Below are 17,242 nucleotides of genomic sequence, written 5' to 3' on the forward strand. Positions count from 1 at the left end.
CTATACAGTCCACATAACATCACATATCTTGTCTTTCTTAACTCTCACACCCTCCTGACACTTGGCTAACATTGCTGGGTGATCATATCATACAACCCATTAAAAACCCAGTTTTGTTCTATTACTGTTCGAATTGTAAAGCGCAACGGAATATGCAGCATTATATAAGAAACTGTTAATAAATAAATTAAATAAAAGACAAATCACACAGACATAAAAGAAAACCTTGAGCATACAGAAAGCATAATGCATGATTGGTGTAGGTATTTTGGGCAATAACCTCCAAGGGCTGTGTATTCCACCCTCACAAGGTACCAGGTGTGGCAGCTATCTTGGGCGCACTGCGTAGGATTACCCAGGGTGGAATAGTCCACCCCTAGAAGAGATAACACAAAATGGTGAGATTGCAGAGTCCTAAAGTTCAGAGTAGGGTTCCAACAAAACCATCAGGTGCATGTATTTTTCATCCCATCCACAAGCACACTAGATAAGACAGCCATGTTGGGTGCACTACAAAGGTTACACAGTGGGAGACGAGCCATACAAGGGTCAAATGCATGTATGGGAAAACGGACACGTGTGTAGGAGTATGCTATACCCTGCATGGAAAGATCCAAATGAAGCACACCCTGCCCACAGAGGAACCATCCGAGGCAGCCATGTGGGGTGCACTGCATAGGTTGCTGTTGGCAGGGTGTGCCATCAATGGAGGTAAGCATTACAGGAATAGCCCACAGTGGGATGGAAGTACGCAGTAAAAAGAAAAAGAAGAGAAAAACAAATTTGCAGGAAACAGATGGAGTTAAACTGTACTAACATTATTTTTGGAAAATCATAAATGTCTTGGTCTCATGAGAACAGTGCGGATGGTTGTGAGAATGTGGGAATCACACGGATGTCCAATGGAAATGACCCAGCAAAGTCTGGTCCTGGTGCGCACGCCCCTCAGTTCCCTGCTCAGCTTGAGGGGCCACATAATAGTCCCGAGTTGCAGTGTTTGGGGAACTAGTTTAATTAGAGATTCTAGCGTAGTCCAAAGTCAAAATCTATTTCAAACGCCGGTTCTGACTTCATCTTTAAAATACATCCTTAACAAATGCATACTTCACAAATGCGTGCAGGCCAAGTCCTGACTACAGGCCTTGATGATATTGCTCTTAAATGCTACACACTATATTAGTTGGCAAAGGGGTAGGTGTGCAATCCCTGTTGCTTCACATGGGCCAATACACAGAGTTCTCACAGTGCATTTCTGTGATATGTAAATGTGTCAGAGTAACTGCATGTCGGTCTGACAGGCATTTTATCTGCCTGTGTATGCCCAGCTTAACAAACAACTAAATTATTTTTTTAAATCAGGCCAGATTATTGTTTCAGTAAGTGGCCCATACCAGTTATGACACACAATTAGTTACATATTTAAATTTTCCCCCTCTTTCCTAATATTTCTTATAATACTCAATTTTTTTTATCATTCAAGATTTACTACTAAAATGTTTCCAGTCACCTGCAGTAATCAACAATTTGTCTTTAAAGAAATGTAAAGATTTAGAGAAAATTACAATGATATGGTTGTGAATTTGGCTCCAAAATGAGGATCTGCTTCCACTACTGTGTGCTATATACGTACAGAAGGAAATAAATGTCTTTTTTTTTTTTTTTTTTTTTACAGATCTTAAAATTCTCACATCTAAAGCGCAAACCATAATGGTATAAGTCATCTTTCTTTTACAGCTATTAGAATGCTGCTAAATCAGTCTCCCCTCTCTCTCTCATTGACCTATTGCAGCTACAATAAATTAAGATAGAAATTACAGTGGCATAAGCAAGCTACCGTTTCAGAGGGTGTCGTACGGTATGCCGGCGGTCGGGCTCCCGGCGCCCAGCATACCGGCGCCGGGAGCCCGACCGCCGGCATACCGACAGCGTGGCGAGCGCAAAGGAGCCCCTTGCGGGCTCGCTGCGCTCGCCACGCTGCGGGCACGGTGGCGCGCGCCACACTATTTTATTCTCCCTCCAGGGGGGTCGTGGACCCCCACGAGAGAGAATAGTTGTCGGTATGCCGGGTGTCGGGATTCCGGCGCCGGTATACTGTGCGCCGGGATCCCGACATTCGGCATACAGAAGACCACCCGTTTCAGACACAAGTAGCAACAACATAGTAATTCTTATATAGTGAATTTAAAAATGTTAATTTGTGGAGATATGGGCAATTCCCTAAAGAGACAAAATGGAAATGGACATCATATATTCTAAATGTACAAGTATCTGCAGCCTTACCATATAATAATTCTGTAGACGTGTTGGTGTTTTTTGGGCGCTTGTATCTGATACCCCTTTCTCCTTCACAGTGATACGTACAGGATTGCGTAGCCCAGCTCGTACCAGATTCTCCACCTCCTGAGTTTGTGTGGCTGAAAACAGTCCTGTCCGCCTCTGTTTTGGTAGGAAGCCCAAGATGGTGTTTATGCTAAAATAGGGAGATTAAACTATTGTTTAGGCCCCAAGTAAATAAAGCATCATAAGGCTGCTTGCACGTCTAAACTAGCAGAATAGAGTTGAACGACTTAAAAAAAAAAAATTAATTATGAAAACCAAATCACCATCACACACAAAACCCCTCACAACAACAAAATCCACAGGTCTTCTGCAAATTAATTTTTTGTTTGTTTTTTGCTACACCCCAAGAGTTTACTGAGAGTCCCAGAGGGACATGAACGATCCATAAGAGGTACACCAACAAACTCAAGATGACCTTCATATTATTTTCCTTTCCCACCCCTCAGGGCTGCTTGGGGCTGGACATCCCAACCATACAAAAGACTAATGGCAAGTGTGCAATGTACAATCACACAAAAGAAAAGCACCTTGCTGGCATTAGCGTAAGCCATTTGGTTTACCTCACACACCCATTGCAAAATGGATTAAGGACAGGCCGTGTTGCCACTACTCAGACACCCAAAAGCCAGAGAAGATTGATGGAACGGCAGGCAATCTTTCAGCACAATGTCCAGGGAAAGCAAATGTGCTTGCTTCTCTGACAGCAACTGTAGCAAGCCAAAGGAAAAAATAAAGAGAATTCTTCCGGCATGGAGTTGGCTATATGGCAGAATAGAGGATGGCTATGCACCTCCAGAAATTCCATGATGAAGAACAGCAACTTTTGTAACGTTACCGATGATGCAGACACTTATTTTTACAGAACTGAAGGCCAGAGCCAGACCCATATCTGGTCAATCATGGTGGATATGGCTCTGTCCTCCACAAGAACTCAGATGAAGGCATGGAATTTCCTTACTCAACTGAAGGCATGGGATTGTGACCAGGTGGTCTGAGAAAGCTTTTTACTGATCCACAATAAAATGCATATTTGTTAACAGGATGACGTCTGGTCTGATTTTTAACAAGAAAGATGCTTTTTCGGTCAATTGCCTATAAAAAAAAATAAACAGATCAAAGCTAAATACAGGCAGGGAGGGTAATGTGAGACTTCAGAGCGTGTTGTATAGACCTTCACCAGAACCCTTGATCAGGTGATCATTAATAGCTTGCAAATGTCTATTGCTGCATCACCAAAACAGAAAAAGTGCTTGTTATGGTAGATTTACCATTGTTAACTCTCTTTCTGCGAGGTACACTGGGTTCCACAGGAAAAACATTGGGTGTAGAGTGGATCTTGATCCAGAGAGGCACCAACAGGCTATGGTTTTAGGCTGTCCCAGGATGTACTGTGGGAGGCGGAAGTATCAAAGGCATAGAAGCTGATGCACGTGTTCACAAAAGGACCACGTAGCCACCCTGCACAATTGTTCTGCGGAAGCGCCACAGCGGGCCGCCCAAGAAGGTTCAACAGACCGAGTAGAATGGTCTTTAATAGCGGCAGGAGCTGGGAGTCCAGCCTGCGCATGAGTTTGTGCAATCACTATGCTAATCCATCTGGCCAAGGTTTGTTTATTCGCAGGCCAACCACGTTTGTGGAAACCACACAGTACAAACAGGGTATCTGACCTCCTGATAGGAAGTCAGATCTCTCCACATATATACGGAGAGCCCTTACCACATCCAAAGACCGCTCTTTCGGGGACAAATTCGAAGAGATAAAGGCCGGAACCACAATCTCTTGGTTAAGGTGGAAAGATGACACCACTTTAGTTAAGTAACCTGGACGAGTTCTCAGAACTGCCCAGTCACGATTGAATATCAGAAAGGGTGGACAACAAGACAAAGCACCGAAGTCCGACACCCTTCTAGCTGAGCCAATAGCCAGCAAAAACAGGACCATGGCAATCGACGTTTCGGTCCTATTTATGGACCTTTATCAAGACCGGCAATTCATAACATCTAAGCAATCAAAAATAATAAAATCAATAAATGTAAACATCGAACCACAAACACATCACCACCACCAGTGCCTCCCAGGCCCTTATAGCAGAAAGTAGTGGCATTCATGGTACGGATAGGGTAACACACCAATATGTCAATAAAGGGTAAAGTCAGCCTCCACCAGATCAGCTCACACAAGCCAAACACATGGAAAGACATGGATAGCTGCATCAAATACCTGAAATACTGCTAGATCACAAAGAAATCAAAGGTAGCTCCTTAGACACAGGACCACTATAATGAAAAAAATGTAGTGAAAGCTATCAACCACACACCCACTCGGATGCACATACTCAAAATACAGGAGCAACATAATGAAGAGTCATACCTGGTTTTCTTAAAAGAACAACACGTGGCAGCTATCTATCAATTCGGCAGGCGCTGAATAGATTCAACAGTAAAATCTACAACTATAAACACAAACAAAATGTTTTACTAATCAAATCAAATGGAGATATCCTACCTCCAAAATCCACATAAGCCAGCTTTCTCACCCCTTCTACTGCCAGATGCCTTGTGATAACTGCATGCTGCACCACCGCAGCTGTCAGATATTTAACACCAGGAGACAGGAAGTGCAACTTATGTGAGAGGATAAACATCTAGTGCTATATACACACTCAACATGATAAGTGAGCACAGTCTACGTGTCCCACTACACTGAATCCATCTATATACACGGTTAATAGCTATAGGGGCCGGGTAATATTCAAACAAACACTAATTACAGTGGTCGCGGCCGCTGGTCAAGCGACTTCAGCGTTCCAGGAACCGGAAGTAGCTGCGTTCCATGGACCGGAAGTCGCGCGGCCGGCGCTCCAGGGTATTAAGAAGCGGCACAGACCACACCCGCGGAAAGGGAGGTATCAAGAGAAGAGGTCGGAGGAGACGGCATTAAGCACTGTGTTTAATCTATCTGACACTGAGTTGAGTGAAGCTGAAATTAAGCTCCTCTCACGTGGTCTTTCGTTTGTTCCCACATGTAGGACCAACTCCTTTAAGTGGTCCATTGACCAATATAAGTTTGGTCGTTCTCTCTGTCTGCGTGAATTTTTTGCCAATAAATCCATTAATGAAGTCACATCTGTTTTTAGTCCCAAATCTACATTTGATCCGCCCTCCTCGAACCCCAGTATCAAAATGTTTTTGAGACTTGTACAGAGGGACTCTGACAACTCTCCCCCTAAACGTATGTTTGATAACTTGTCCCCTGCAGAAAGGAAGGCGATTAAAACATTAAGGGATTCTACCGATACAGTGATCCGCCCGGCAGACAGGGGCGGGGCTATTGTCGTCCAAAACTGGACTATGATCAAGAAATTAACAGACAGCTAGCCGATGATTTGACCTACCGTAAGCGGTCTGCCAATCCCATGACTAACATTAAATCCAGAATAGATGCTTGTTTGAAACTGGGATTCGAGCAGGGCTACATTTGTGAAAACTTACTTAATTATTTAACTGTTAATTCGCCCAAGTGTCCGATTTTGTACACACTACCCAAGGTGCATAAAACACTCGTACACCCCCCGGGTAGACCTATCATCGCGGCAGAGGGTTCTCTACTGCAACCCATTGCCATTTTCATCGACAGTATCTTGCAGCCCATAGTTTTGAAAACAGATAGCTATCTGAGGGATACTGGAGATTTTTTATCTCACCTTCAGAAGTTTGATCGACTTAGTGAACATATCTTATTAGCCACAATGGATGTGTGCTCCTTGTACACGGTTATACCACACCAACAGGGTATAGAAGTTTTACGGACATTGCTTTCCAACTCTCCATGTAATGATTATCCCACAGAGTTTTTGTTGGAATTAACGTCATTGGTATTGACATGTATTCATTTTCTGTACAAAAATTATTATTTTTTACAGATTGCCGGAACAGCGATGGGGTCGAACCTGGCCCCATCGCATGCTAACCTGTTCATGGCTAGTTACGAGAACACTTATGTACTACCAGTATACGGCAAAATTTTTTATTTTTTAAACGTTTCATTGACGATATTTTCTTACTTTGGGGAGGTACTGAATCTGAATTCATTGACATGGTGAGTCAGCTTAACTCACTGGAAAGTCCTATCAAGTTTACATATTCAGTGTCTGCCACGTCCATCAATTTTTTTGGACGTCAATGTTACTAAAACTGGGAAATACCTAAACACTACCATGTTCCGTAAAACTACTGACCGTAATTTGACATTACACGCAACTAGCCATCATCCTCCTGCCCTGAAAGAGGGTTTACCAATTTCACAATTTCTTCGAGCTATGAGGATTAACTCTACCCCCTCTTGAAAGGATCAGCAATGCGCTGAAATAACTGCACGCTTTTTGGAGCGAGGGTATTCCAAAAATGTGCTGGAACGGTGTTTGAATAAAGCGAATAGCATTTTCCATGGACAACAGCCTTTAAGAAAAGTACGCGAGAATCGTATGATTTTTCCCACACAATTTGACGGTACCTCGGATAGTATTTGGAAGGCACTACGTAAACATTGGCCCATAGTGGCTTCTGATGGTAATATCCCCTTTGCAGGTGTGCCAGCACCCATGGTGGCATACCGGCGGGGTGCCAACTTAAAACAGTTAATGAGGCCTACTATGTTTCCTGAACAAAAAAAGTCAAATTTCCAGCTTATGCAAGCCATACCAGGCAGTTTTTCGTGTGGAGGATGCACCACATGTAGATCGATGTTGACTGGCCCTTATTTTCATCATCCGCATACAGGGAAGAAGATATTTCTTAAATACCACCTTCACTGTAGATTAGATTATGTAATTTACATCTTGAAATGCCTCTGTTGGCTCTGTTATGTTGGAATGAGCACTCGTCCCTTTCGGGACCAAATGGCCAACCACCGGTCCTCAATCCACACGGCCTTGCTTTCTGGCCACACCGATAAGCCTGTAGCGCATCATTTTTTGTCCGCCAGACATCAAGTAGCTACCATGAAATGCAAGTTTATTGACTGGGTTCCACCATCCCAACAAGGTGGGGATAGGACCTTGATCCTTAAACAAAAAGAAAGTTTTTGGATACATAAACTAGATACGGTTTCCCCGAGGGGCCTCAACGAGGCTAATCCTCTTAATATCTTTTTATAAGGAATAGTGATTTACAACTGGTCCAGGGACCTTAGCCCGTGTCGATGAGGGTGTTACCCTTTAAATATATACACTCATGAACTGTGAGCATCACACAAGTATGTATCAGTTTGTGCTATTTGTGTTATGTCTTTTTTTTTTTTTCTAAATTGTTTCACAATTTTTGTGTGTGTTTTTGGTTTATGTGATTATTATTAATTTTTTATGTGATTTGTATTCTCTATGTTAATATACCTTTTCCCAGAACCCCCCAGGTCCTTGGCAGAATTCCAGTGCTACCCATTGCAGATTATCTCACACACTGCCAGTTGATTTATCTATTTGATATGTGGCATTTATGTTTCCTTATTAGGATTGGTTAGGCTATAATAGATGTATTAGGCATTATTTATGCGAGATCCCCTGCGACTGTGTCCCACTGGTAATAGGCATTCATCCAGATGTAGTATCTGCTACTTGATTGCCATTTTTGTATTACTGAGATACCACTTTGACAGCCTCCTTCCACTACTCAGCCAAGCGTACTGAGTTATGTCATCACTTTCGGTGGGCGGAACAAATGTTCTATCAGTTTTTTTGCATGATTTGGGTCTTTTGAACCCTTTACTCCTGTGCCCTGTATCCCTCTTAAATTTTGCGCTCGGTGTTATTAAGTTATCTAGTTTTAACTTGTTGTACCTCCCGGTGGAGCTACGGCCGCGCGACTTCCGGTCCATGGAATGCAGCTACTTCCGGTTCCTGGAACGCTGAAGTCGTTTGTCCAGCGGCCACGACCACTGTAATTAGTGTTTGTTTGAATATTACCCGGCCCCTATAGCTATTAACCATGTATATAGATGGATTCAGTGTAGTGGGACACGTAGACTGTGCTCACTTATGTTGAGTGTGTATATAGCACTAGATGTTTATCCTCTCACATAAGTGGCACTTCCTGTCTCCTGGTGTTAAATAGCTGACAGCTGCGGTAGTGCAGCATGCAGCTATCACAAGGCATCTGGCAGTAGAAGGGGTGAGAAAGCTGGCTTATGTGGATTTTGGAGGTAGGATATCTCCATTTGATTTGATTAGTAAAACATTTTGTTTGTGTTTATAGTTGTAGATTTTACTGTTGAATCTATTCAGCGCCTGCCGAATTGATAGATAGCTGCCACGTGTTGTTCTTTTAAGAAAACCAGATATGACTTCATTATGTTGCTCCTGTATTTTGAGTATGTGCATCCGAGTGGGTGTGTGGTTGATGGCTTTCACTACATTTTTTTCATTATAGTGGTCCTGTGTCTAAGGAGCTACCTTTGATCTTCTTTGTGATCTAGCAGTATTTCAGGTATTTGATGCAGCTGTCCATGTCTTTCCATGTGTTTCCAATAGTGTTTGGCTTGTGTGAGCTGATCTGGTGGAGGCTGACTTTACCCTTTATTGACATATTGGTGTGTTACCCTATCAGTACCATGAATGCCACTACTTTCTACTATAAGGGCCTGGGAGGCACTGGTGGTGGTGATTTGTTTGTGATTCGATGTTTATATTTATTGATTTTATTATTTTTGATTGCTTAGATGTTATGAATTGACGGTCTTGATAAAGGTCCAAAAATAGGACCGAAACGTCGATTGTTAAAGGTAACATCGTTGAACCTGATTAAATTGATTGACACATCAACTTCTCTAAGAGACTGATCTTTGCGAGAGTGCACCCTCCACACAAGTGGTAGATGCGGTATATTGGTGGCCTGACAGGGCTATTGGGAGCACCCGCCTTCTTTTCCATGAACCGATGAAAGTGCAGGATATTCTGTGGGTAATATATATATATATATATATATATATATATATATATATATAAATAAACCAAACGTTGTGACAAAGATCCACGAAAACCAGCACACCTTGTGTAGCAATAAACAATTTACTGAATTCTCATTTTAAAGTGCACCGTGCATAAGGTAGTACAAATCGTATACTTAGCAGTTCAATTCACAATGGTAACCCCGCATATTGGCAACTCCAACAGCTGTTTCGGTGCAGCAGCACCTTCGTCATGGATGGTGGGTGAGGCGCGCTCTGCAATAATATTCATGTAATTGAACTACTCATGCCCCATCCGCTGACAGCTTATACTTAAGCACACACATTGTTCAGACTTGTATCTTGTTGCCATGGCGCCGGAGAGGTGGGCAGTACCCTAGTCCGGGATTGGACCATAGGATCACATGACTTGTAGCTTGATTAGAATGAACAGGTGTATGTAATTGCTTTTAATTGTCTTTGTGTATATAAGTGTGGTGTTTGGTGATGGTTAGTTATACTGCTGGCTTTCCCTGACGAAGGTGCTGCTGCACCGAAACAGCTGTTGGAGTTGCCAATATGCGGGGTTACCATTGTGAATTGAACTGCTAAGTATACGATTTGTACTACCTTATGCACGGTGCACTTTAAAATGAGAATTCAGTAAATTGTTTATTGCTACACAAGGTGTGCTGGTTTTTGTGGATCTTTGTCACAACGTTTGGATGTTAATATTTGACCGAGCACCCTGCCAAAACGATTGAAGGTGTGTGCGTTCCAAATTTGCATATGATTGACCATTGCATTGTGGTTTATGGACTGCACCACTAAGTTGTATATCAGAAGCTTTATTAAAGTGATCTCCATTCATATGGATTTGTCATAGCACATTATTTTTACATACACCTCCTTTGGTCATGGATAAAGATGTCGGTGATTTAACAGGCACTAAAAGATTCCTGGAAAAGGATATTTCTAAAATATTGTTCACTGCAACAGAAGAATTGGCTTTTAATACGGATAGTTCAACAGAAGTTTTTGCAGATCTACTCAAACTTAAGAAAAGATTAACGGAGTTAGAATTACATGGACTCACTTTATCACAATACCACAAAGATAAATATATACGAAGGGGCTTTCGTATCAAGAATCAACCGACTATTGGGCGCAATAGCGCTGAATTCTGTAGACAGTGGTGTCTTATATTAAATCATTGTAGTTTTGACTTGATGATTTTGGTTATTCAACAGGTTAACACTGAGATCGAGGTTCTCAATAAGGAGCTGGCTGACTGTGAATTGACAGGTGTTGAGATTTTACAATCTGATGTAGGTTGTGATTGGCTTACCAAATTAGAGGATAGTGTTTCCTCCTTTAGATCTGAATTATTATCTTTCAAGAGAGACAAATTTAGAAAAGTCAAGGAAGACTACAAAGAACTAAGGGTGTATCCCTGGCTTACGAATCCAGGTGCCAGGCGAGTGTGGAGAGGGGGCCAGAGCAACAGGGGAAGGAGGAGAGGGGACAGGTCATATACGGACCTTGATTCCCAAACCTCCCCCAGTGACTCAGACCAACCCTCCACCAGCAGACAGCCTTTTTTAAGGGATCGAGTGTACACCAGAAGTCGATACAAGGTAGGCAGAGGCAAAGGCCCTGTAGAAAAGGGGGGATTAAACATCGAAAGTGGTCAAGAAAGGACATACACAAAGGGGAACAGGAGATAGTAGTGTTTAATCTGTCTAGTCACAGTCTTACGCCAGCTGAAATGACTATTATCAAAAGGGTTAACATTTGTACCGACATTCAAGCAAACTGCGTTTGAATGGGAGACTGAGTTGTACCGCTTCTACAGGCAACTACGATTGAAAGATTTCTTTAGTAAACAAGGTACAGGTGAAACACGGGAACGATCTTTTAGATCTAAGAGCTTGTTTGACCCGCCGAGTAATAACGCTTCCATTGACACATTTATCAGATTGGTCAAGAGAGACACACTGCCTATTATTAATTCTATGAGAAAGAAATATCAAAATTTAAAACCTGAGGAGATTAAAGCTTTACAGGATTTACGGAATAACGATCAGATCATAATACGCCCTGCAGATAAGGGTGGCGGGATTGTTCTCCTTTACCGATCTGAATACATTGAAGAAGTGATGTCACAACTCAATAATACCTTGTGCTACAAGAAATTGACGCCTATAAGCGTGAGATAGATTCCATCATCTCCATGGGCACTCATAATGGTTGGATAGATGAGTCAACTGCGAGTTTCCTATTTCAAGATTTCCCCAAAGTCCCGGTTCTCTATATATTGCCTAAAGTGCATAAATCACTAAGCAAACCCCCGGGAAGGCATATAATTTCATCTAGGGGCTCGTTAAGCCAACCCTTATCACAATATGTTGACATGCACCTACAACCCATTGTTCAGAATACCCCCTATTATTTAAGGGACACGACAGATTTCTTGAACAAATTGGAGACTTATGGGACACCCCCTGAAGGCTGTTTGCTGGTGACACTAGATGTATGTAGTCTCTATACTAATATTAATCACAAGGAAGGTATGGATGCTCCAGTACCAACTACAAAGGTACACCGATAGAATATTTGATGCTCCTCATGGAAATTGTACTTCACAAGAATTATTTCTTATTCAACAATGCATTTTACTTGCAACTTTGCGGGACCGCGATGGGGTCAAATATGGCCCCATCATACGCAAATTTGTTTATGTACAACTATGAGGAAGCACATATTCACGGTGACCCTGAATTTTCTAAATATGTCAAATGTTACTGTCGTTTTATAGACGATCTATTCTTTATTTGGACAGGAGGTAGTGATAAGTTGAACGAATTTGTCACCAGGCTTAACAGTACTGAGGGGTCCATCAGATTCACTTGTAACAGTAGTCCATCTTCTATTGAATTTCTAGATGTTAAGGTGAGCATTATGGAAAGGCGGTTTATGACGGAAATTTATCGTAAAACAACGGATAAAAACACACTGCTACAATTTGACAGCTTCCACCCGCAACCATTAAAGAGGGGTTTGCCCTACTCACAAATGGTGAGGGTGGTTAGGACTACCTCTGATTCAAATAAATTGCCTGAAGCCCTAATAAACATGGGCAAGAAATTTCTTGACAGAGGATATGGAAAGTAGGAGGTAGACGATGCGATACAAAAATGCCTCCAATTGGAGAGGAAAGACTTGCTGGTTCCTAAAGAGAAGGCAGAGGAAGCCGACAGATTGATGCTTTCCAGTACATACTCCATCACATCAGGAGCTATAAGACGGACAATACTTTCTCATTGGCACATTATCCAAAGTGACCCAATTCTGAGACAGGCCTGCAAGAACTTGCCGTTGTTCTGTTATAAAAGGAGCACCAATTTGAAGGATCGACTAGTGCAGGCCTGGCCAACCTGTGGCTCTCCAGCTGTTGTAAAACTACAAGGCCCATCATGCCTTGCCACTGTTTTGCCATTAGGGAATGCTAAAACTGTGGCAGGGCATGCTGGGATGTGTAGTTTCATAACATCTGGAGAGCCACAGGTTGCCCAGGCCTGGACTAGTGTATTCAGACATTAGTCCAAAAGTAATGATTAAAAGTGGCTGGCTGCAGTTACAAGAAGGAGTGTACAAGTGCACGGGATGTACCAACTGCAGCTTTATGAATACCGGGACCACTTTTATCAACCCTGCCACAGACAAGAAATATCAAATTAAACAACGGATGACGTGTGATACCAAATATGTCGTATAAGTTATTTGGTGCCCGTGCAAATTGATATATGTGGGCAAAACCCAGAGAATGCTTAAGGAAAGAGTGGCAATGCACCGCAGTTCCATTAAAAAAGCATTAACAAAAATTGACACCAGCACACCGCCAGTAGCTCGTCACTTTGCAGCAGCGAAGCACACGATAAAGGACTTGAAAGTTATGCCTATAGAGCAAGTCCCTCCGGCACGTAGAGGAGGAGATAGGAACAAAGTTCTTTTACAAAAGGAAAGTAAATGGATTTATAATCTAGATGCGATGACACCAAGAGGGTTAAATGAAGAACTGTCCTTTACGCCTTTCCTATAGACTCTGATTTACAATTGTCATCTCATTAGTCTGGTGTACGTAATATATTTATTTCCATATTGATATAGCCTGGTGATGATTTACTAGTTCACACTTACCTGTAGGGACACAGTAAACCTGGCCTTATTGGGATAATGTCCATGACCATATCTCATTCTTGTTGTGTTCATTAATTTTTTTGCTTATACTTTACTGCAAGACTTATTAGGTATTTATAGTTTGTGATATGCATTCTTGTCATGTGATTCTGTGGACCGATTGACGAAGATGGGATTATTGATGCTTGATTTTTCTGGCCACTTCCCATATACTGCGCCAATTGTTCACATTCTGTGTGTGTGTGTATTTTAATATACATACACAGCTGATTAGGGAGGTTTTTCCTCATGACAGCAGCGCGACTACGTCACTTCCGGGTGACGCGTCCCGCTGCCATGGGAACGGTATAACAGCGAAATCGCGTCACTTCCGGGTGACGCGCCCTGCTACTAGGTCCCCGCCAACCCCACCACACGAGATAAGTTCCGCACGCCGGAAGTAACCGGCTTTAGATGCATCCGGCCATTGCAGCTGTTGTGATGGTGGGTGAGGCGCGCTCTGCAATAATATTCATGTGATTGAACTACTCATGCCCCATCAGCTGACAGTTTATACTTAAGCACACACATTGTTCAGACTTGTATCTTGTTGCCATGGCGCCGGAGAGGTGGGCAGTACCCTAGTCCGGGATTGGACCATGGGATCACATGACTTGTAGCTTGATTAGAATGAACAGGTGTATGTAATTGCTTTTAATTGTCTTTGTGTATATAAGTGTGGTGTTTGGTGATGGTTAGTTATACTGCTGGCTTTCCCTGACGAAGGTGCTGCTGCACCGAAACAGCTGTTGGAGTTGCCAATATGCGGGGTTACCATTGTGAATTGAACTGCTAAGTATACGATTTGTACTACCTTATGCACGGTGCACTTTAAAATGAGAATTCAGTAAATTGTTTATTGCTACACAGGGTGTGCTGGTTTTTGTGGATCTTTGTCACAACGTTTGGATGTTAATATTTGACCGAGCACCCTGCCAAAACGATTGAAGGTGTGTGCGTTCCAAATATGCATGCATATATATATATATATATATATATATATATATATATATATATATATATATATATATATATATATATACACACACACACACACATACACACGGTCCTAGACCGGAGGTATATATCAGAATACTCGTACAATATATACGTTACGGTAAGAATTTACTGCTGATAATGGTATTTCTCCTAAGTCCACAGGTTCCACAGAATAACATGGGGATATGATAAAGCGACAGCGGATTTATGCCAGTTAAAGCTTTTCGGCCTCCCAGCATGCAACGGGCCCATCCATATATCCCCGCCTCCTGGCTCAGGCAAATCTGTTGTATTCCCAAAGCTCAAGGCAGGAGCATCATAGATAACCCTAATCAGGCAAGAAGAACACACATGCAAACCCTTCAGTGCAAAAAGGAAGAGGTTAGTGAGTAAAGGGATCCTCAAATTAGGTGCACCAGGGTGGGATCCCTGTGGAACCTGTGGACTTAGGAGAAATTACCGTCATCAACGGTAAATTTTTACCATAACGCATATTTCTCCGGCAGGGTCCACGGGTTATCCACAGGATAACATTGGGATTTCCCAAAGCAATTTAGTGGTGGGGACGCTCCTGATTGGACAGGAGAATCCTTCGCCCTAACTCAGCGTACTGAGAGGCAAAGGTATCCATTGCATAATGTCTAATGAAAGTGCTAATGGAAGAACGAGTGGCTGCCTTACATATCTGTTCTGCTGAAGCACCACGTTGTGCTGCCCATGATGGATCTACCTTACGAGTAGAGTGAGCAGAGACATTAGCCGGAACAGGAAGATCAGCTCGAGAATTGCTTCTGAAATAGTCATCCGAAGCCACCTTGCCAATGTCTGCTTATCAGCAGGCCATCCGTAAAGAATGAAGAGAGAATCTGTCTTTCTGATGGCACTGGTACGATCCACGTAGATCCTTAATGAACGGACAACATCCATCGATGCATCTCCCACAGAAAGGCCCAGTACCTGGAAAGCCAGGACTACAATTTCTTCGTTAAGGTGGAATTTAGACACCACCTTAGGAAGATACCCAGATCTAGTTCTGAGAACAACTTTATATGGATTAAAAAATAAAAATCAGAAATGGGGAACGACATGACAATGCCCCTAAATCTGATACTCTTCTAGCTGACGCCATGGCCAGTAGAAAGAGAACTTTAGCTGTCAACCATTTAAGATCCACTTTATTAAGTGGTTCAAATAGGGCAACTTGAAGGACTAAATTTAAGTCCCAAGGCCCTGTAGGAGGAACAAAAGGAGGTTGAATGCGCAGCATTCCCTGGAAAAAAGTACACACATCCTGTAAGTTGCCAATTTTCTTTTGGAACCAGTCAATGCTGACACTTACACTCTCAAGGAAGCCACCTTCAAACCTTTATCCATTCCTGCCTGAGGGAATGCTAAGACCCTGGAAACTCTGCAAGACTTAGGGTCCATTTTCCGTTCACTGCACCAACGAATATAGGTTAGCCATATTTGGTGATAAATGTGAGCCAAGAAAGGTTTCCTTGCTCTGAGCATTGTTTGAATTACCTGTTGTGAGAATCCTCCTGACTTCAGGATAGAGGTTTCAAGAGCAACGCCGTCAAAGACAGTCGATCCAGATGTCTGTGATAACAAGGACCCTGCACCAGTATATCTGGACGTTGATGGAGCAGGAGTGGAGCATCCATCGACATTCTCTGCAGATCTGTGTACCAATGACGTCTGGGCCAAGCCGGAGCCAGGTGAAAGTCCCATCTCACCGACAGGGCATCCACAAAGATCGCTCTGGGATCCTTTGTTCTTGAGCCGTATGCGAGAACTTTGTTGTTCTGAGGGGTTGCCATGAGATCTATCTCTAGCAACCCCCACTTGTCTACTAGAGTCTGGAAGACCTCCGGGTGTAGAGCCCATTCGCTTGCCTGAATGGCGTGTCGACTGAGAAAATCCGCTTCCCAGTTTAGGACTCCCGGAATGAACACTGCGGACAAGGCTGGATGATGAAGTTCTGCCCACTTTGGTATGTGATTTACCTCCATCGCTTTTCGGCTGCGAGTTCCTCCTTGATGGTTGAGGTACGCTACTCTCCGAGTGGATCCGAACTGGTTTTCCCCAAAAAATGTCCTTTGCCTGAATCAGTGCATTGTCTATGGCCTGAAGTTCCAATATATTTATTGGCAGGCAACCTTCTTCCTTGGTCCATTGCCCGTGAAAATACAACCTTCTTGACACTGCTTCCCTGCCCTGGAGACTGGCATCTGTTGTCAGAATTTCCCACTCTGATATCCAAAAGGGTCTCCCCTTGTCCAGATGGGATGTCTGTAGCCACCAGGCTAATGACCTTACTTCTATCGTAAGAACCATAGTCTTCGTTTTTATCGTCTGATGCAACCCATTCCATTTGGTAAGAATCAGATGCTGCAGAGGCCTCGAGTGGAACTTTGCATACTCCACCATGTTGAATGTTGACACCATCAAGCCCATCACACGCATTGCTGCGTGAATGGATACATTTTGACTGTGTAGGAAGTCCTGAATCCTTGACTGAACCTTGGATATCTTGTTCAGAGGTAAAATTACTCTCTGAAGACTTGAATCCAGTACAGCCCCCAAGTGAGTCATCCGCTGTGACTGAACAAACCAGAAACTATTTTGCCCAATTTATGAGCCACCCGTGCCTTTTCAGACACGTTGTCTGTTGCAGATGACATAGAAGCAATTCCTGCGACTGTGCCAGGATTAAAAGATCGT

General features: G+C 42.9%; 1 protein-coding gene across 3 annotated transcripts in view; it reads right to left on the reverse strand.

Moving 5' to 3' along the window:
• Positions 1–17,242, reverse strand: part of DDX55 (DEAD-box helicase 55) — a 160,864-nt gene that overhangs the window by 62,116 nt on the left and 81,506 nt on the right. For all 3 annotated transcript variants that reach the window (XM_063964493.1, XM_063964492.1, XM_063964491.1), the window contains exon 7: positions 2,281–2,470. In XM_063964493.1, coding sequence (XP_063820563.1) covers positions 2,281–2,470 — 190 coding nt within the window. The remainder of the gene's footprint in view (positions 1–2,280; positions 2,471–17,242) is intronic.

This window comes from Pseudophryne corroboree, chromosome 1 (assembly GCF_028390025.1).
Source record: "Pseudophryne corroboree isolate aPseCor3 chromosome 1, aPseCor3.hap2, whole genome shotgun sequence".
Taxonomy (NCBI): Eukaryota; Metazoa; Chordata; class Amphibia; order Anura; family Myobatrachidae; genus Pseudophryne; species Pseudophryne corroboree.